A 20,757-nucleotide genomic window follows, 5' to 3' on the forward strand; every position below is an offset into this window, starting at 1 on the left:
AGACATTATGAGGAAAAATATAAAACGTGATGGGATCAATTAATTTGTTTGTGTGGATAATGAACTGCATGCTTCTGTTTGACAACTGATTTCCAGGCAGTTTTCGAAGTTCGGCAGAATATCCTTGTCTGTAAAACTGTCTTCTTTCGTTAAATATTCTATCATCTTGACGATGCAATACCCGTGGTGAGGGGCAAACCGTGACCATGTCTTGTTCTAAACGAATGTGCACCTTCTCAGCTGAGTGATGGCAACCGCCCTCGCGGGTTTGCCAGTCATTTTGTCGCGTCTTTGTGTGAATTTTGGACCTCTTCCACTTGATCACTGCTTTTCCGCAAATCAATGTCATGAGCGATCGCAAGTCAATCGGTTTGGCAACCATGAGCCATGTACGAATGTATAACCGTTCCTGTCGCTGCCAACTGTGGCAGAAAGTAATGTAGGATACAGGGGTGTTAGGAAGCGAATTGTAGAGAAAATCGAAAGAACTAGTTTATGGTAGAGAACAGCAGTGTTGATATACCAGCGCCCCTCGTTGTGTGACATCGCGATGTCAGTTGATGACTCTAGCTGGTGATCCGCGATGGGTCGCTGATACCCCAACCTCACAGATGACGCACACCATTTTAAGCAAGACGCTTTGTTGTGTTTTTCGTGCTCTGCATCTGCCTTATGCTTCCCGTCTTTTGGTGTCTTACAATCGGAACCTGTCTGAGCAAACAGGTCACGGCGATGCGATCGTTCGCTTGACACACGGAATACATCGCCAAGTCAGCGAAGTTTACACGTCCATTGAACACACAGTCGTTTATCGTTGCACTTAATTATTGGTAATTTAATGTCTCTATGACAAAAGTTGAATATTTCGAAGATACCGCTCGTCGAAGACAAATAGCTTACTTTCATCATGGGTCCACCAAGATTCACAACCATAAACCAGCGCTTAAACCTGCAACCACTGGCGCGTTTCAGACTCTGTCTTCCACCAGCAGGCTGCTATTTTGTATAACCCAGGTATACTTAAATAGGAGGAATACAGAACGGACTTTTATGATACCAACAATAAAACGAATACTCTCATCAGACGTGATCCAACTACCCAGCTAAGCTGATCTGTTCACCAGCTCTTGTGGTGCTGATACCACCGCCAGCTCTAGCGATGAACCCGCCCAGCATGGTGATCGCTTTGCACTTTTAAGGGCCACATCAAGGGTTGGAGACATTGTCAGACATGGCCCAGTCACACCCTGAAGGGCGGTCGTGCATCCAAGCTGCTGCCTTCAATGCATAGCTCATTTCCCGATTCCCCCAATCAACAGTTCATTGGCAGTGCTGTATTTACGCACCAATTTTTTAGCTCCTACCTCCAATGTGCAGCTACCAGCTCCACCTCCACAAATCATGGGTGAATGAAACTGTGGCACCTATAGCTATGTGCGACAGGTACACGGTTCTTACAGCTTATTATCATTATTATTATTATTACTGTCGAGATTGATGTGGCCAACTGCTATGGTTTCAGTCTGAGTTACGGTTGAGAAAGCGCACGCACTTCTGTGGTTGAAGTTTGTGCAGGCGATAAATTAACGGTGATCAGCGCACAGTTAGATAGAGCGGTTGTCGTCATCCATCCTGGAGCACATCTACATCAGATCTCTTGCCAATATATCTCTTGTGCTTTTGAGTTCATCCCTCTTGGGCATTCAAACCGCAAGGTGGAATAATTGCACCTGTACACTTTGCCTTCCACAACAATCTCCACGGCATCCCACAACAGCGCCACCATTTTTGCATACGCAGGGATAGCAAACAGATCTAGGATTTGGGGTCATTGATTGAGGATTTTGAGTCTGACTACACATAGTCTGGTGTTCCTAGGAATCCAGTCAAGCAGAGCTTCTTTGGCTCTCCTACTCAACGTAATATACAGACCATAAGACAACGGAGCGCCGCTTCTGGATCACCCAGCATCCTGAGAGGGGACGGTGAGTAGGCTGACCAGGACTATCTCCAGACGTTTACCGTAGTCGGTCGGGCACGTCGATCTTTCAAACGGTAGTTTTACTGCTTATACCACAAGATTATCTCACGTTTTTTCGCCTTTACTGTAAAAGTGCGATTTTGCGGAGATGTACTGACAATTTGAATGGATCTATGGAAGGTACAAGTAGGGTATTCCACGATCTTAATATCTTCATCGTCCGCATCACATTGGTGATCCTAGTGCTCGGGAAATAGTTAACATGAGTCCGTTATATGGCTCCGGTTTCTCACCAATGTCTTCATGACAATCGTTCGGCATTGTGTTTTGCTTCGAATTTTGTTACTTTTTTCACAGTTAACTTAATAGTTTACTCCAACGTTATGTCTGGTGATAGCGACTGTGGTAAATCAACAAAGGATTGTTCCAGATTGCCGACATGCCCCATGTTAGAGGTATTTTTATTCTTTTACTCCCAAAAGTGGTTTTGAAGGGAGGATTGTCCAATTGTCTGGGACAGTCTGCAAAAATGCTGCAGGGCGCACTGTATGGCCTAGGGCTGGTTCCCCAACTGCCACTTGCCAGTCGATTTCACGCAAAGGTAAAGCATGGCAAACTCGCGTAAAGTTCGCTACTGAACACTGGTGCGCTATTCCAAACATTTTTGGGGTAACAGGGTTGTCTTATGGGTTCCATTTCGCAATTTGGTTTGATAAAGTATGAACTGATGGCTGGGTGTTCGTAGTTCGTGCGCCAAGAATTAGTGCTGTCGGACTCATCCGTTGTCGTCATGTTACGAACGACTGTCCTGTTGACGTCCAACTGTACGCACGGAGTTTCTTGCACGTCAATGAGGAATTGCTCATTTCACAGCCCCAGGGTTGTGTTCACCCAGTAAACCCCATGTGTATTCGTTTTACAAATTTCGCTCCATGTTCTTGCATTGCTTTCTATCGGAACCGTGGTCATATACTTTCGATGGAAGCTTTTATTCTGAGAATGCATCATGTGGGATCCAAACCGTAGTGAGTTCCGATAACACCGAGTCTCACGTATATCGCTAGTGAACTGCTCTGATCCGAACATATTCTAATCGAAACTTAAAAATTCTCAGTCAATATCAGGTAGTGTTGGTATGTGTCATCTTGTGTACTTCGGCCTAATTCGCGGTCTTTTCACTGTGGTGGAGACAAAGTTCGTTCCTTTGATCGTCTTGACGTAGGCATTGGGGTGCTATTCCGGAGTACTCTGTGCTGTCCGGCCACAGCTGGATTCCAATTTGTTATCATCTCTCCACCATCATCGGTGAATTTCTTTCATATTTGTGAAAACGTGTGTTTTAAATTTCTTCATCTTGTGTCTCTATAATTCACCCTCAGTTCGAGTACGACAATCATGTTTACCGCGCCAAGATACAGATTACTCCCAATATGGACGAACTTACGGTTGTCACATTTGAGTCACGTGAGGGCTATGAACTGCTAACTTTGGTAAGTTTTGTGGCACGTGGATCAGATCGCAAGCGCTAGTTAAATCGGCTCATAGTAGATTCGTATGGAACGATCCGCTTCCGGTATCGGCCATTATTTTAGCTTCTCTGTACGATTGATTTCCCGACACAATCAAGCAGTAACTGGCGTTCGATTTTACAGCCGCGGTTGCTAACGTTAATGCTACGTATGATTAGCTGTGACTCACACAGCGAACATATTGGTACCGAGTCTTCTGTATGCTGCCGTTTCATGCATCACAATTTTGGCTGCTTTTTGGGGCGTAACCCAGTAGAAAAGGTTCGATGACTATAGATTGTCATGAGTTCAATTGCCGCACTGACCTTTTTATGTTACATCTTGATTGACGTAGTCTGTTCCTTTTCTTTTCACGAGGTTGCCTAAAACCCATAAATAAGAGATCCAGATGAGTCGCACGCTGATACAAAGCACTTTGGAGATGTTTGATGATGTCGTTTGCTGCCTATAGCTTTCCCGAATGGTCTGATGACTGCTAATTTTCTTATTTGTGGCGGCTAATTTCGCCATTCACTTGCTGACACCCTCTATTTCCGGTTCATCACCTACATAATAATTTTTTTCCGCGTATTGGCAAAGTAATTTAGTCAGTGTCAGGAGCCGTTGGAAACGTGTACTTTTCAAGCATTTTAGACGGGATAAACACTAAGGGTTAGTCCGCGACTTTCCAGAAGAGATGCAGCGATCTCAGTAATGACTGTCCGCTTCCAGGAAATAACATACACCTATCATAGCTTTTGTCCAGGGAATGGTACAGCAATAGGGTTCCAAAAAGGCTGGCTGAACTTAGGTCCAGGAGCATCCGGCTAGAGGTATATGGTATATTATTTGTTAAACGTCATGTTAGGTTCTGCAGGTTGGACGATGCTATCGTGACGTGTGTGAAATACGGGGGATGTTGTTCGCCCTTACGTCTGATACGAGTGTTTCACGAGCCGTATCAGCTGTTAATTGCTGTTAAGGCCCTACTTTTATGAGTAATCACCAGTCCATTGTCTCGACAAACTTGACTGTTGAATATTGTACTGCAGTTCTAGAGCTTTCGGATTTTGTGGACTTCTGCTACCATGATGGCTTGTTTTGTGTACTTGTTGGCTAATTAAACGGATGCGCTGTTTTAAACCTGGCAGAGAATTTCAAATTTACAAGCGTAATTGGAGGCTCAACTGGACTGTATTTATAAACAAGCGCCCCAATTTCCTCCTCTGACTATTGCATTTTGAGCTCATCTCAATGTACGCTTCAAGTATGAGCCTTGTCATAATGTACATGTAAGCTGAAAAAGATGTGCTGTTTACCAGATTGCATCATTCACACACTCCATCCCCGATTTTTCTATTTTTGTGACCCACATCCTTTAGAATATTGCCAACACCTGACTCTGTCTCAGGTTTTGCTTTGACGTATGTTACGCGACTGATACCATATCAGTACTGGGTGTTCTCTTCTCCACTTAAGCGGCTACGGAAACCAAGGTGTACGCTTATAAAAGGTTGAGTCATACAGAGAACACAATACTTTCTGGGGCGGTCAAACTTACGGTGTCGACGAAGCTGCTTGGAAATGTGGCTATCCCTGAGCCACCCATAAGGGTAATAAACGAAGTTGTGTCCTCCTCGCCTTGACCCGAGAATTCGCTGGCTCATAGTGCCTGTTCATAGCTATCGGTGTGTCCTAACATCAAAGTGTATAGGGACGTGTAGCAAGCGAGGTCAAGCAATGCTTTAATCCTGAGCCTCCTTCACCCTTCCTGCTTAAAAGGTGTGCTGACATCCTTAGTGAATGGATGTGTGTTCTACCCACGGATTGAATTTCCATTTTGGAAATACTTGGCTGTCATTGGTCTGCTATGAAAAAGAAAACAGTAACAAAGAAAGGCCAATCCTTTGTCTCCACCGATCGGAAGCTTTTGAATGAGTGCTCCTGAATCCAGCGAGAGGTTCGCTGTTGTACCAGAACTAGCCACAATTTACATATTATTAATTCCGTGTCATACTAGACGCTGTTCCATCCCTATTTCTCTTCAGCACTGGTACAAAAGCTAATGCCATATTCCTGTTTGTTAGCCATAATGATGCTTTGGGTACCATCGACAGTTACTACAACTTTTGGCGGACACGGGTAATGAACAGAATCTTGTCAAGCTAACTATGACGGTAGACCCGACAAAATTCGCAAGCATGGGCGGCCCCTTCCCTTCTCCACTTCCCACTACTAAAGGGTTGTTTTCCCCTTTTTCTCCTTGCATGTAAGGAACATGCACCATCCCTGATTTTCTCATCCAATACAAACGCGCCTCGGCTGCCCCTTGTGCTCACTTCGATTACACACTGTTATCTTATTTGCTTAGCGCGTTTATGGAAGGATATTTCTGGCGAATTTTCACACTTGAATCAAATTAACTCAGTATTTACACACAATACCATATCTATATGCTGAAAATTCTCGTTAGGGTGGATAAAGTTTCGTCTGTTTCTGTTGACAAGGCCACGTTGATCTTCCCGGCACCTTTAGAAACTACAAGAGTTTTTGAATGAGCAGCTCTCCAACAAGTGCCTAATTTTTGTGATGGCTTAAAGAAGGATCGGTGTCCCGACGTGGGGCGGAGCAACTAAGGTTTCTGTTGGCTCAGCAATGATAACTTCTCGAATGGTTGCTTGGATTGCCTACTTCAGTGTAAACGGTTTCTTTAGCCTGAACACTTGGGGAATTTTATCCAATCGCTTCTAAAGACTTGTCCTCTATCCCAGCTTGATGGTCTCTGGCAGTTTAGCCGCAACCTAATCCGATCTTTTTTTCACTTATACAGCATTTGGGATTGCGCAACGTCTCCAACCGTGGACAAGTCGAGCTCACATTGTACGCACCTTACTGGATGATTAATAAGACGGGTAAAGACTTAACCTACAAGGTGAATCAAGCTGTTGCGTTTTGTTCAATTGTTCTTTATTATGCATCGTTGAAACCAACCTTTGATCATGCAATTGTGCGTTAGTTTCTCGTGGTTTGATCGTCCAAGTAACCCTTGATCGGAGTGATTTTATGCTTGAGTGACGTACTAATTGGATGGGTCGGTTCACACACAAGCACATCCGTTTACAAAATGCACTGTATAGGTATGCCTCTATAGGTTTAACTTACTTCCTTGATCCAGTCGGATTTACATAACTACCAAACTGATGAGTAGGTAGATTGTCGCGATGGCAACTGACCAACCTAATAAAACAGTTATTCCCGTCATTGTTTTTCGATATGAATTCGGATGTCCTCTCCGGCACCGTTCCCATACTCGCATTCGGTTTCAGGCTCATTGGTTGTGTTGGTAATAGAAGAAAAATCGACACAGAAGCGTTTAAATCGCGTTCAGTCTCAACGCAGACGCATTGGCGCTGAGTTTTCTGAGTGGTGTTTGATTTATCCATTTCTTGGAGGCTGAATTTTTATATTGCCTCGATCTGTGCTGCGTTACACCAGTATGCAAAACACCATGGGAAAGTGATTCACGCAACCAGCTTGCACACTGACGTGATCTAATGGTTGGCCTCATCCGGTTCTTTCGGTACCTGAACAATGCAAACACTACCTAACCACTTTTTCCACATGACTGTTGTTTGACTTTCACATCTAGTTTTCCAAGGTATGTCGCTACAGTTCCATCCTGTCCACTTCCATTCGGGTTGAACTCAACGTGTTACCTCACCCCAAAACAGTTTAGACCCGTTTCCGTCAACATCCTACGTCTGTGATTTCATTGGTCGTTGAACCTTTCCTGTTTGCTTCATGACGATTAACTTTCAGTCGGTTTGTTTCATCTCGACCTGCACGAGCGCAAACAAAGTCATGTTTCATTTAAACTTCGGACCTAATTATATACTAATCCTTTCAGCATGATGGTGATTTCGGTTGATTAATTGTGCACCGTTCAATCGTTTTTATTGTTTGAATTCATTGGGGTTACCTGCCTGATACACGCACTATCGCTTGTTAATTATTTGATTCCTTTGTGACCCTTACTATTGTTCTTGAACGGAGTCCATTGTCTGTTCGTTTCAGAGGTTTCCTCATAATCGGCAGACGCACTTAAATATCGTGCTCTTTCATTTTCCCTTATAGTCAACCGAGGACACGGAAGTCAACCATCCAGCATCGTTCCAAGGTGCTTTACTGTTTTCTTCACTTGCAAAATCTGTCTTCGGCAAAAGAAAGGTACACGGTCATACTTTTTAAACTGCTTTGGATATGTTCCAGTCATTTTATTTCTACCGTCATTATGTAGCCTTCTGTTCCACAACTGCCTTGGTAACTGCTTACTGATACGAGATAAGGTGGTGTTCCATTTCTTGAACCTGTCGGATGTACATGATTTTCATTTCGCGGAACTTCTACTCCATCCACTAGTCATTTTATTTTGCAACTAACTATACGCAAAACTGCGCCTTTGTTGGATAGAGTATTTGTCTTTTTGTTTGTGTTGTGTGTACTTGCGTTCCTACTCCAAAATATTCAAATTGCATGTTCTGTATGTGTGATTTCACTAATCTTATCCACGTGTAACATTTGGAATACATCGTAGTACTTTGCATTCTAGTGGTGGGCTGGTGACGTTCAAACGAAGTTTCGATGATAATGATGGTGATGGTATCTCACATCCTTAACTCTGTCCTCCCTCAATCTAGATTACTCAAGCCAGAAAATTTATCGATTCTTGTGACATTTTTGTGATGGGACACGTAAGCCAGTGGCAACATGTTGATACTACGAGGTATGGCATCAACGTCATACTTCACTTTGTGGTTCTGAACTGGAGTTCTGCTGTTAATTTAAGGTGACCTTGGGCCCTGCGCTTTCCGCTATTGTACCACTACATGGTTCAGTATTTTACCAAAGGCCGATGAAATCTACTCACCACCATACTCACTAGGGTCCTATTCGTGTAAACCGACTGTCCACTACCATATTTTTGTTTTCCAAAACTTCACCCATCGTCTCGTAATCAGTGGTGTGGAGTTCATGCAAGTAATTTAGGGGTCAAGTTCGCACGTCAGTTTTCTGAAACAGGTCACAGTTCGGCACTCGCCATTTGATGTACAAAACACTCCTTTTTAAGAAAACTCTCAAAATCGATATGTTCAGTTCTGTATTTTGATAAGCATATCCTGTACTTTATTTTGTTCGTTTGGCACTGATAAATATTTTATTGTGCAACGAATTCGCGGTCGCACTTTTTTGTACCTTACCACTAAGCAGGCTCATTCGAAACATTGAATTTTCGAACTCTCAGTATTATCCTGATTATCGCCAATATGTTTGTAGTCTTTATCCTCTCCGTCTGATTTACTCCGTGATCGCCCGCATCTTTTGGCCCGGTACTGTAATTGCCCCTCTTCCAGCGCCCCCTTAGTGCTCATATTCACACGTCTAGTGAAGAAGATTTAGACGCTGAAAACATCAGTCCAATCGAAGTTGGTTCTTCTATGACGGTTTCCACTGTCTCTGGGACGGCGCGCGTTCGATCGAAGTCTCTGTCTTCGGCTTCGCTCCGTAAAAGGCTTCATTGGGGCAGATCCGCTGGACGCTCTGCATCTAACGCCAAGAAATCACCCCACAAGAAACCTAATAAGACCAAGCTTCAAGGGAAACACAAGGTGCTTTTCCAAGTAGCACTTTACGTTTTCGATCACCACTCGCGCTGCTCACTGCTTTCGTCCAAACACCCGCGTGTGTTGTCTCGGTGCTCTGTCAAATTGGCCTGTCCGCTATCCCGTTTGCTATGCGCGCTGTTCTTCCCCACTTCTCTGTATATTGTATCCTCGCTTCTAACCGACTCTCACTTTTATCGTGGCTATTGCTAATCTTCACACAATCTTTCGTTTGTGCATTCTCGAGAGTTTGCTTAGTTATTTTCTTCTTGGAGTTTTTGTGTCTTCATCTCACGTCTGAGCTGTATCCGGAATGCGTATCACTGATATCGTGTATTTGTTTACATGGATCGCTGTCCAAACATCGTCTCACTGTGTCCCACTGAGTTATGTGATCCTTTCCGTCGGATAGCTTCTGTGTGTGTCTATCATTATCCCGCGTGCACTTCAGTTATATCTTTGCTTTTTGATTGTCTCCATGTTGATGCTCCCTAGCCTTGGTAATCGTACTCCTCTTTACCATTGTTGTTCAGTTATCCATTAATTTACCGTTTCTGTATTGTTCTTTCCCTTAGGCAAGTGTGAAGATAGATGATTCCAACTGGTCTGACAAATTCTCACTGGACACAGTCGGAAGTTCGGGTCGTGTCAATTGTAAAACGAAACAGAAATGGTCCTATGAGGTCAGTCCCCATAGATTTTCAATTTCTGGTTCCGTTTCTAACTACTGTTAAGGCAGCTGTAGTCAGCGTCGGATTCATTGCCATGGATGAGCGGCACCACGAAATATTTTCCCGGACGATGGTTCTAGTGAGTGGCTAGCGCCTTTTGGACATGACAAGCACTTCCTTGATTGATGTCTAGATTTTGAGGAATGCATCACGGTTCCGCAGCCTAAGTTCACTTATCAATAATATCGTGAAACCTAAATATAACTGATGGAGTCACGCGGTGCGGTTTCGCCATTCACCAAAACATCTACGAACCGTTTTGCAGAATTACGTTTCTAATTTTCACGTATGTTCCACTGAATTATGTATAACTTAATGATAACCCCAGTACCCTCATTCCCCCTCATTCTAGAATCCAATTATTTCCGTTCATCTGGAATTTATCCTATTATTTCCTTCAGTTTTGCTATTCTACTTTGAAATACCGTGGTCGCGTCCGTAGGTTTTGTTTGCTTTTCATAGAGGACTCAATCAGTTGAATCGTAAGGAAAATAAGATACATTGCTGTACATTAACTCATCTAACTCGCGATAACTAACCACTAAACTCAGTTGGGTCGACAACTGCCTGGATGGAGACTCCGCGATTCAACTCATCAGTGATTAATAACACTAGCAGACATGGCAGTGAGGCTAATGCATCAGAGCTGTCACCTTGAACTCGTAGCTGCCAAGTTTTCCACACTTACTGATCATACCGTCTTCTCGTGTGTAAGTCTCCCATCATCTTCCAATGACCGAAATTGGAACCAACTTACCCTTAGTGCTTGGTTTATAGCTGATAAACCGAGCTGAACTGAACCGAAGAGTAGGGAAATCAGTATCGTTCGTGTCCCCCGTGAGTTTTTTATCCTACGATGTCATGCTGTCACGTGGTGATCACCACCGAGTACGTGGTCCATACATAAGTCGATAGATGCCTTGTTGTCGTTGTTTGCCTGTGCAGCATCATCGCTGAAGTTGTGTGCTTACTCACTAGTCAGTGGTATCAGAATCTGTTTGCGTTTCTGCCGGACACCGACGGATTCAGGAAAATGTCTTGTTATCATCTGGGTCCATCGAGCCCAACTGTTCACTCAACATGTTCCCATCAGCTCGCTGGGAGATCCTCGGTCTGCCCTGCTACAACCACACATTATGGCTAATTGTGGCGGAATTCCCCTAGTCAGTGCAAAAACTGCCATACACAGTTCTTCCTAAAAGGTGAATTGTTACATCGTAAGGCTTTCTCAATACGCTCATTGAAATGCTAGACAACGATGCTACCAGTTCTATAGAAAGCTTTTAAACAACACTTCTGTTTTGCCTTTTTTTTCCGGCATTTTTGTCATGGCACGTACCCAAATTGTCACCTGATACGACCGTGAGATTACTCAGAGCGCTCACCATAGATAAACTTTTAGTCTCCTTCAAAATTTAGGCCATCCTTCTTGTACGACCTAAAGTGCATGATTTTGCTCTGAGTTGTTATATGGATGAAGGGTCTATGGCCTGACCACATCTTATTCTTCCGTTTCATTTTTATTGACATTTTTATCGCAGATTGGCGTCAAAATTGACTTGTCCAGCTCTGGTCTCACCAAGATTGTCACGCTGATGCCGTACTTCATGCTTGTCAATAAGTCCGGGGTACGTTCTTTCCATTGCTATTTCCTCTTTCCGGCAACCTCCCACTCAGTATTTCTGTTGATGAATACTCCTTCCTGCTAAATTAAATTGGATTAATGCAAGTTGTCGTTATCTCAGTCTGACATTATCATTCGTTCCTCCGTTGTCCGTGTGTCTGTAGTTAGTGTTTAGTTTTTACTCTTCGGCGGGGCTTCGTAACTCAACTAGATTATTCACAAAACTCTAAACTTGCTTTTAAGCTCTTAGGTTACTCCTTCATACTAGTGACCAGGTGATTGTCACTTTCACATCCCGAAAGGTATGTTCGACGTTGAATAATGTTTAACTCAGAACCATCGACTTCTCTGCCTGTTGGGTATCTTTTTATATTGACAAAATAGACACGCGTTACCATAGAACTGGTCTTATTTTGCGACATTTCACTAATTTTTACAGTCGTTTTAATCCTTATCGCCCTCAGATGCCTCAGTGGTTAGGGCGCGAATTTACTGACCGGAAGTCCCGTGGTTCGCACCCGACCTTTGCCTCTCGACTTCCCTGTCTAGGCTTGGGCAACCTGGCAGTATCCTAGCCTTTGTGCTTCCTTCTGGTGGTATGGCAGCTAGTCACCGAAATAGTGTTACAGCTGAACGATATAATGTATATCGTCCTCAGAATAGTTGGGTGTGGAGGGCGTAAGTTACAAATCTCATTGTACGTTATCTGAACCCCTTCACCCCGCTCTTCGATTGCTCTTGTAGGACGTTGGGCAACCTGGCAATATCTCAACCCTTATGCTTTCTTCAGAGTTCATTATGTGTACGCCTTGAGTTGGTTCACTTTACTCATATAATACCCTTAGTTGCGTGCACTACGTTCCCATTTTTATGTTTAGATCGACCTTGAGTGTAACGAGGTCGATGAAACAACGGGTGATGACCGATCGAGCACTGGTGAGTGGATTCGCGTTCCTGCGGGTGAGGCCGTACCGTTTTGGCCACGAGCCATAACCTCCAAGAAAATGTTGTTGCGCTGCCGCATAACAGAACATGTGGTCACCAACGTCTTCCCGTTCTACGAGTCCCATTCAATATTGATGAAATTACCAGGAAAGGTAGAGTCCTCTCTCGTTTTTGCTCGAATAAATTTTCATGTTGACCACTTTACTAGAAACACCATTCCTCTACGCGACTTTGAGACATTTACACTTTGGTGTTGCTTTCTCCATCACTCACAGTACGCTGGTGTATTTGTCGAAGTGCAGACAACAGAAGAGGCCACAGTAATCACGTTACAGCTTTATCAAGATGGAATGGCTCTAGTTCGCGTGGTGAACCACTTGGGTGACTGTCAGCCCGTTTATTTTCAACAGCGGTATGTTTCGGATAATTTTCGGTGTTACCCCATTAAACATGTACCCAACTCAGTCGAATAGGTTCCGTGACTTCTCCTCGACCCCAAGCAACAATTTTCACCACACGTTGATCTTTTCGGTATCGGTAGACGAATCAGCTGAGTTTGTACTGTCACCCCGGTGGAACTTTTATTTCGGATCCCAAGGCCGCACTTACGTACTTCGCGCGTGATGTCTATTTACGTCGACCCGAGACTGTTAACACACTTTGTGAGCCTGATGTTGATATCGTCCAGATACACCCATCCTTGAACGTTTATTTTCTATAATACAGTGTCTACTTGAATTTCTGCTTCTAAGATTTACCAACGCTTTGTGCTCTGTAACCCTGATGTCGCACTTGATGCTAATCAATAAATCCAGTTGCGTCTTCTTCCGCCACAGGCACGTAAATATTTCATGGAAATAGGCGGATTCAGCTACTGTGTAGGGTGACAATCCACTAAATGACTTCAGTGCCTGTCTTTCGAGCTGAATATTTCTTCGCTTTCCGACTAACCTTGTGGTATCTCTCTGGGCAATAACAGTGGCCTTTGGTGCGTGTGCTTTCCTCCTTGAAACACTGTTTTCTTTCGCTTCATATTTCGCACTGTCTGTTAGCAGACACCACCGTCCAGGGGACAATTCTATCCGTTGAAGCAATAGGTCTACACTTCCTTTCCCTTCAGTGCTAGCTTTTCTTCCATCTAGAAACCGTGTTTTGTTCAAAAGCTATTTTTTAACTGACAATTCATTCGAAAACGCCTGATGCATCTGCTCAGCTTTTATTATAAGCTGTCCCTTTATTTGGTTTATCCCCGCTAAATTTATTGATACCCATCTTCTTTTTAGCAAGCAGTGAGCGAAACTCAGAGGATCACACACACCTGCACTTTAGTCTGACTCTTCGAATCCCTGGTTTTAGCCTCTGACGGTTTCCTGGGCTAGTTGTTTCTGAGTTTGACAGGTCTGTGTGATTGTTGGTGTGGCATTGGATTTAAAGAGCTATGGATCTCCGATAGTTTAGTGAATTTTCTACTATACTATTACTGCTAGAGTTCACTATTCGGTGTTTAATACGTCATCATATGTAACCTCATGTGGTCAGTTTGGTTTGCATGTATAACTGTGTATTCTTTCGGGTTGCTATTGCATGCGGACTTTGATCTTAAAAGATGAGAGAAGAAGGTTAGTATGCGTTTATGGCAATCTGGATAAACAGTGGTTGAAAACTGAAGACAAATGATTAGACGCTGATTGTGTTCTCAACATGTTGATAAGGACACCCAACCATTGATGTGTTAGGTTTCTGCTACTTCGGACTCGTAGATGGCAAGAAGCAACACCTCTGAAATCAATGGCTAGGCTTCTTATACTTCGTCTTCACTTCGTGATTTGGCCACCTCTTCTTTATGCCACAACAGGGATGAGCGGAGCGTGACAATCAAAGGATGTAACTCAGCCAGCACTACTCGTTAGGCTTCTTTGCATCGTGTTTTTCAGCCACAGTGCATTACTGTTGCTCTGTATTATTTTAGAAGCTCATATCACGAAGCTGCGATAGGTCTCTGACAGAAGGTTGAATGTGTTTCGAAATCCAGGTTACTCATTCATGGTACTCTTGTAACTACCTAGATAGGTTTGTTAACCAATTCTAGAACCTAAAACAGTGATCATATGTGGCATCGTTACTGAATAATAATAATAATAATAATAATAATAATAATAATAATATCCCACACTCTGAACCTGACTTCTGGCCAACTACTATGATGTCTTTTACATATTCAGAGTCTTCCAGTTAGCGGAGCTCAGATTCAGGTTGAATAGACGGCGTGAAGTTTTAATCCATATTAAATTTAATTGTAAGATTGAACAGGAAATGTTGAGCTTTCATCACTTGAGTTCTGTTCTGCTTGTTTTTCGTCCTTCCAGAGGTGTAGATAAAGTACATCAATTGGATGCCGGTATGTCAGTTATGTATGCATGGGACTGTCCTCAAGCAGAACGTGAACTTCTATTCTATTGTAACAAGAACGATCGTCCCCAGTCAAACAAATTAACCGTGGTAAGTTTTCACACCGACCTTTGCCGATTTCCCTTTACGTATGTGTTTGATAGTTCGATCGCTATCCGTCAACTACGGTGGCACATTTTGAAGCCTCTTATTGCTGTTACTTCGTCAAAGATGTTTACTGGAGTAAAGCCTGTATATGTTGGTAGAAAGGTCAGCAAGGATAATCAACTAGAGACAAAGTGAAGATGAAAGGAATTAGTCCCAATCTGAGACTTTTTCTAAACAAGTTAGCTGATGTTACGGTTGTAGAACAAGTGTTGCTGTCAAAGGTGGTCGTAACTACACTGCTACTTTAGATACAGACTCTCGCAAGCGGATGCACGCATTTGTCCTTGTGGTGAGGACGTCTGATAACATTTACAGCGCTGAATTTGCTGACTACCAAACTGTTCATTTGGTAAATTGGAGTCCGTAAACAGCCTTCTTACCACCAGCGTGGTGACAATCAACTTAAACGTTTTATAGTGTACGACTGTCCGGAGGACTTGTAATGTGAATTAATTCAAGTATCATGATTGTCATTGTAAAATCAGGTGCGGCGAGACTGGTTATCACCGCAACTCCATGACTGTTGATGATTTTGAAGCGATCGTACATAGTTTCTGAGGGAGTACACTCGCGACCGATTCGTTGGGGTTTTATAGCATACACACTTGTTCATACGGACGCATTCACCACCTTTCATTTAATGATGAACTCTGTTCGCATGTTCTTGGCACAAAGCCCCCAACGGATCCATTGTCTCGTCTTTCAGGACATCGTTGAGGAGTTTTACGTAAACGACACCAAAGCGTATTGGGTTTCCTTCCTCTGGAATATGCAACGCGTTCTCCTTTTTACACAAGATGTGAATGCCGCTAAGAATGCTCGTCTGGTGAGTCCTTCGTTTCCCCTGTTCTTGCAATTCCTTTTAAAAATATAAGCACACGAGGGAACTGTGTTCGATTTTTGGTTAGGATGTCAGATGTCAGAGATTTTGGAAAGTTAACGTTTGGTGAAACTCACTATTAGGACCAAGTAGTTGCTGTCTGGTCTAATTCACTTTGGCGTCTTCCAGTGTTCCGCAAGTTTTAGCGTCCGTCCGATACTAGGGCGCACTGGCGCTTGATGTGAACCTGGAATTTGCAAGCAGCTTAGTATCTCAACATTCCCAGAAGTTTGCTAGATATTCTCTAATGTGCATCTACTTTTCTATGCTCGACCCTTGGTTTTAATTTAGATAACTTATATGTGTTTTCTACTCCAGAGCGCTGACCTTGAGAAAATAGAACAAGAAATCGTCGTGTCCTTACAGTCAATTGGTCTGTCTTTGGTGGACAACTACAATCGTACAGAAGTGGCTTATTTATCGATTACCAGGTAAAGTGATCTGACTGTTTTGACGCATTACGCGGTTTGATTCCCGTCTTCCATAAGTCCTCCAACAGGACCAGATTAACTGCGTTTTTTAACCGTAACCCCCTGCGGGAGGCCCCACTTTCGTGTGTGAATGGTTTGTGTCCTAATTTGGTGTCTCGTCACTTAGTAATGAAGTTTACTTGATAATAAACAGCTACTCGTTTTTCAGCCGTTCGTCATAGTTGTTGCTTTTATTTCACCGCACACAAATTCCGTTTGCCACTGTGATAGTTCGGGTGTCCGCTGGAGTCAGGTCAAACGCGGAAATAGATTAAAACCACTAAAGGCGGCCACTAGCGATAGTTTGGAACGAGCCTATACGGCCTACGTCGATCAACTACGAGTCGGTGAATCAGTGCGTGGTTTGACCAAGCTGACAGACGTCGGACGCCCCATAGAAGTAGACTTTGGACAGATGATGATGATCCAACCCGATCAGTGTGAACTCCGCCGGGCTTTTGAACCTGGTGTCTTCCTGCAGTACAAAACTTCCGCCAGTCAAATGCAAATTCATGCGAAAATATTTCGGATTCAGGTAAGTCATCACCCTTGAATGGTCTGGTTTATTGAATTGGCACATGCTGTCGCAGGGAAGAACTGTAGCGAATGGCCATTCGAGTTCATTGGCAAATAGTTCTACTGGGTAGCGAATTTCCTCGGAGGTTGTGTTGTAACTAATTGCCTAAATAATCGATTTTATGTTTCCCAATCTCAGTCTTCATTAATACGGACCGAACACTGACACTGCGCGGCTATTTCTAGTTCAAAGTTCAACATTCTGGCAAGTGAGCAAGTTAGCAACCAGCCTTAGGAAACCCCTGGGGCTCACTACCATGATATGACTTGTTACCACAAGGTTGTCTTTTTGTAGTCTGCTAGTGTCAATCAATTCATCAGACATGAGTACTATGTTGATGTGCTTTCTGTTCATAGTTTGGATATGTACTGCTTCCCATGGTACCGTTTCTCAACCCTCTACAATCTGTTTTTCTCGTTTATAATGAAGCTCGATAACCAGAAACTGGACTGTACATTCCCGGTGGTCTTGGCCCCCTATCCGCAACCGAAGTCTGTGGCTCTTGATTCAGGTAAGATTGTAGTGAAAGACTTTTTCGCGGATTGTGTGCAGAGCTCTATCGACTGTGTGCACGTAGTCGAAAGATATCTATCCCGCGCATGTCTCAGTATTGCAATCACAACCTGTGGGAGTTCCAATCGATGGCTGATCAACACTAGGACTCATTGTCAATGCCCTTTTACACCTCAGAAGATCCGCTAATTCAGTACAACAGATATATCGTTAGAATGTGGTTAGGAAAAATTGAGCTTCTCATCAATTGCTTGAATGTATTTTCACTCTAACTTTTCACTTTGTATTGCCCACCGAAATGTCCGATTCTCAATAAGTTGGGGAGCTCAAACAAAATTGCCTCAGTTAGGAGTCTGAGTACGCTCCATGTTTACACAGACTATAATTAGAGGTCGTCCATCGTATTCAGCTCCCACATTTTCACATTTTGTCACTTGGCTGTGACTGCTCCTTGATAACTTGCGCACACGTGATACTCTTGATTTGTTATATGATAGTTAATACGTATAGTCATGGTCTCATTACGTCTTTCATTCAACTCAACAATGAGTGAGCTATTACCCAGTTGCTTCTTTCGTTGAAGTGTCGTTAAAAGTGGTCTAGGCTGTATGTAACTGTCGATATGACTCTGCAGTAGGAACATCATGGTAAAACCTGACTCTAGTAGTCAAATCGTGGTCACAGGTTGAGTGAATAGTCCATCTACTGTCGTCTGATCAAGGCTAATTGGCTTCGGAATTCGAAGCCGAACCTCGTGGTTAACAAAGTTTTCTCTCGGTTGTTATGGAAACAATATGGAAGCGGGCCTACAGACCTTAGAAGGATGCCTGCAGGAGATGAAAAACTTGTAAAGCATGCATCACTATACACTTTTTCTCCTTTTTCGACACGCATGGATCTCATTCACCGAATTGAGTATGTGCCTTTTTTCATGTTACCCAGGACCCAAACCCCTGATTGAACTGTCGGCGATTATTGCTAGGACTGCTAATCCTGGCTCGTTCCGTTTCAAGTACGTGTTCTCTTATTGTGTTCTTCTATCTGGTTGTACGTTGTTTTGGTTTCAAATGTTGATAAACGCAGTTCAAATGTTTATTTTAGGGTCATGCTGTACATCTTTTGCATACGTCCTTAGAGAGATTCGCTGCCTTTGATAACATCTTTGTCTTTATGGAATTCCATATGGCATTTCCTACCTTGTTTGCACTCTTATTACTACATTTTCTCGACCAACTTGTCTTGGTGAATGTATGCTTAATGTATAATCAACTGGATCACGGATTCGTCCAGCGATATATAATGTTTTCCATGTTGATTGTTTGTCCTGTCATCGGAAACAAAAATGTCGTAATTACCTATCCCGTGGAAAATGTCGGTGGCTATGTGGAATTATTGTTATCTGTATGGTCTCTCAACCGAAATGCTGCCCGTCGATCCGTACTCACAGCGTCGTATGTTTTCAGATTATGCTTTCCGTCTACAAACTTGCTGGGATCTCAGTTGACTTCATTTCGTTTCAGATACTTTCGGGTTCTGATCCAAGAGATGATGCTTAAATTGGATCATGGGTTTTTGAACGATATGTTCGATTTCTTCAGTGGGAGCGTAACCAGAGTTTCAGAAGTAAGTGATCCATCGAGATCCTGAAGCTGCTCGATGAGTTAACCAGTTTTCTTTTCATAAAATATTTTTCGTTGCATTCTGACGTATAATCTGCTATTCTTTCCAGGAAGAAGCGTTCAAACAAGACTATCAGTTGATTCAAAATCGCCTGATGGATTCTCCCATACTGTTAACTCACCTACAAGATGGCAATCGCTCCGTGTTTGATAATTTTCACATATCACCTATCAAGGTACGTTTTTGTGGTGTTTTTTATTGTAGTTCTGTTAACTCTTTCAATTCCAACCTTGAATTTCCAAAAGCCTTGAATAATAATCCCCTTGTGGCATCGATAGTCTACCAGATGAACGTTTACAAAGTTTCTTTTCAGCGCTTTCTAGTTATAAACCACGCTATCCTCGTAGTCACAAACCCGGAGAGGTGAGTGGAACTATGCTATCAAACTACCTGAGCTTACTCTAAATGCTGAACCCGAGTGTCACCTAATGGTTCCGTTGTTGATATGCTGGCTACCATTTTGAACCAGGCTGTACGAAGTTTGTGATTGCAATAACAGACGACGGGGAAATTGTTGATGAATCCGAGTGATACGAACCGACGCCATGATTTTCTTCAAGTAACTCATTAAGCTTGTTTTCCGGTGGAATTGAGTGATTCTGTGCGAGTTGCAACAGCCTGTTCTCATGCGATGCATGCAACGATAAAGAACTATTTGGAAAATCCAATGCTAATTGCACTTTATTGGTGGGAATGGACATTTTCTACCGCGAACGCTATCGATAACTGTGTAAAACGATTATGCAAGTTTCCACAGTTCTTATGCGATATTGCGCCATGTCTCACGCTGACTTCGAAGAGAGACCATCCATAAAAGAGGTAAACACATCACTTTTGACTCTGAACTATTTATTGGGGGTATTGTATATAGTACCAACGGGATTTTCTTCTGGAGAGCAATGCCGGTGGAGTTCTCAGAGAATTGCAGTCGCGTAACTCAGTTTATTTCGGTTTAGCTTGTGTACCTTCTACTACAGGATTAGCTACCATAGGTTGTGTGTGCTACTTTTTCAAACGCTCANAGGTTGTGTGTGCTACTCTTATCAAACGCTCAGGAATGCCTTCCTCATTTATTTCTTTGCAGATGCATGTCAGCTTCTCTTTGACGGGCAGCAGTGATGGCAAAAATGTCGCTTTTCCCAGTGAAGTCCTCAACCTTTTCCTTCAGTCACTCGGTGTTGCATTAACCGATGTTCAAGATGTGATTTTCAAGTAAGCCTTACGTCTTTAATTGTCCTCGCCGATGTATGCATCTAGGACGGGTAGTCCAGCTGTCTGTATTCCATTACCAATACTGTCAGTAGGTTCGAGTGTGAGACCCATGATGAAAAAAATCCACGAACCATGCTGGATGATTGCGCCAGCAAATCCAGCTGCTCATTCGTGGAAATATCTTTGGAGGGCATTCGTATCTTGATGCGCAGTTTGGTCGCGAATGCAAGATGCTCACTCTATTGAACTGGTGAGCACAAGTGACTGAAGACTATCGGAATGGAAGCCGAGCGAACAGGAATTTCGCTTTGAATTGGCTGTACATCCCCAAGTTTTTTTTCTTGCATAGTTCTTATCGATGGTGGCTTGTCTGGCCACATTTTACATAATCGTACTGTACTGATGTGCAACGCAGCTTCG

The 20,757-nt window shown here is 43.2% G+C and overlaps 1 protein-coding gene across 1 annotated transcript in view; it reads left to right on the forward strand.

Moving 5' to 3' along the window:
• Nucleotides 1–20,757, forward strand: part of T265_02944 (hypothetical protein) — a gene marked incomplete at both ends in the record, with an annotated part of 104,689 nt that overhangs the window by 67,119 nt on the left and 16,813 nt on the right. The window contains 16 exons of the mRNA XM_009167308.1: nt 3,361–3,471; nt 6,320–6,421; nt 7,624–7,716; nt 9,725–9,832; nt 11,422–11,508; nt 12,383–12,601; nt 12,725–12,861; nt 14,816–14,948; nt 15,712–15,831; nt 16,204–16,316; nt 16,587–16,890; nt 17,362–17,443; nt 18,388–18,457; nt 18,966–19,068; nt 19,175–19,300; nt 20,210–20,337. Coding sequence (XP_009165572.1) covers nt 3,361–3,471; nt 6,320–6,421; nt 7,624–7,716; nt 9,725–9,832; nt 11,422–11,508; nt 12,383–12,601; nt 12,725–12,861; nt 14,816–14,948; nt 15,712–15,831; nt 16,204–16,316; nt 16,587–16,890; nt 17,362–17,443; nt 18,388–18,457; nt 18,966–19,068; nt 19,175–19,300; nt 20,210–20,337 — 2,036 coding nt within the window. The remainder of the gene's footprint in view (nt 1–3,360; nt 3,472–6,319; nt 6,422–7,623; nt 7,717–9,724; nt 9,833–11,421; nt 11,509–12,382; nt 12,602–12,724; nt 12,862–14,815; nt 14,949–15,711; nt 15,832–16,203; nt 16,317–16,586; nt 16,891–17,361; nt 17,444–18,387; nt 18,458–18,965; nt 19,069–19,174; nt 19,301–20,209; nt 20,338–20,757) is intronic.

The sequence above is a fragment of the Opisthorchis viverrini genome (assembly GCF_000715545.1).
Source record: "Opisthorchis viverrini unplaced genomic scaffold opera_v5_38, whole genome shotgun sequence".
NCBI classification, from domain to species: Eukaryota; Metazoa; Platyhelminthes; class Trematoda; order Opisthorchiida; family Opisthorchiidae; genus Opisthorchis; species Opisthorchis viverrini.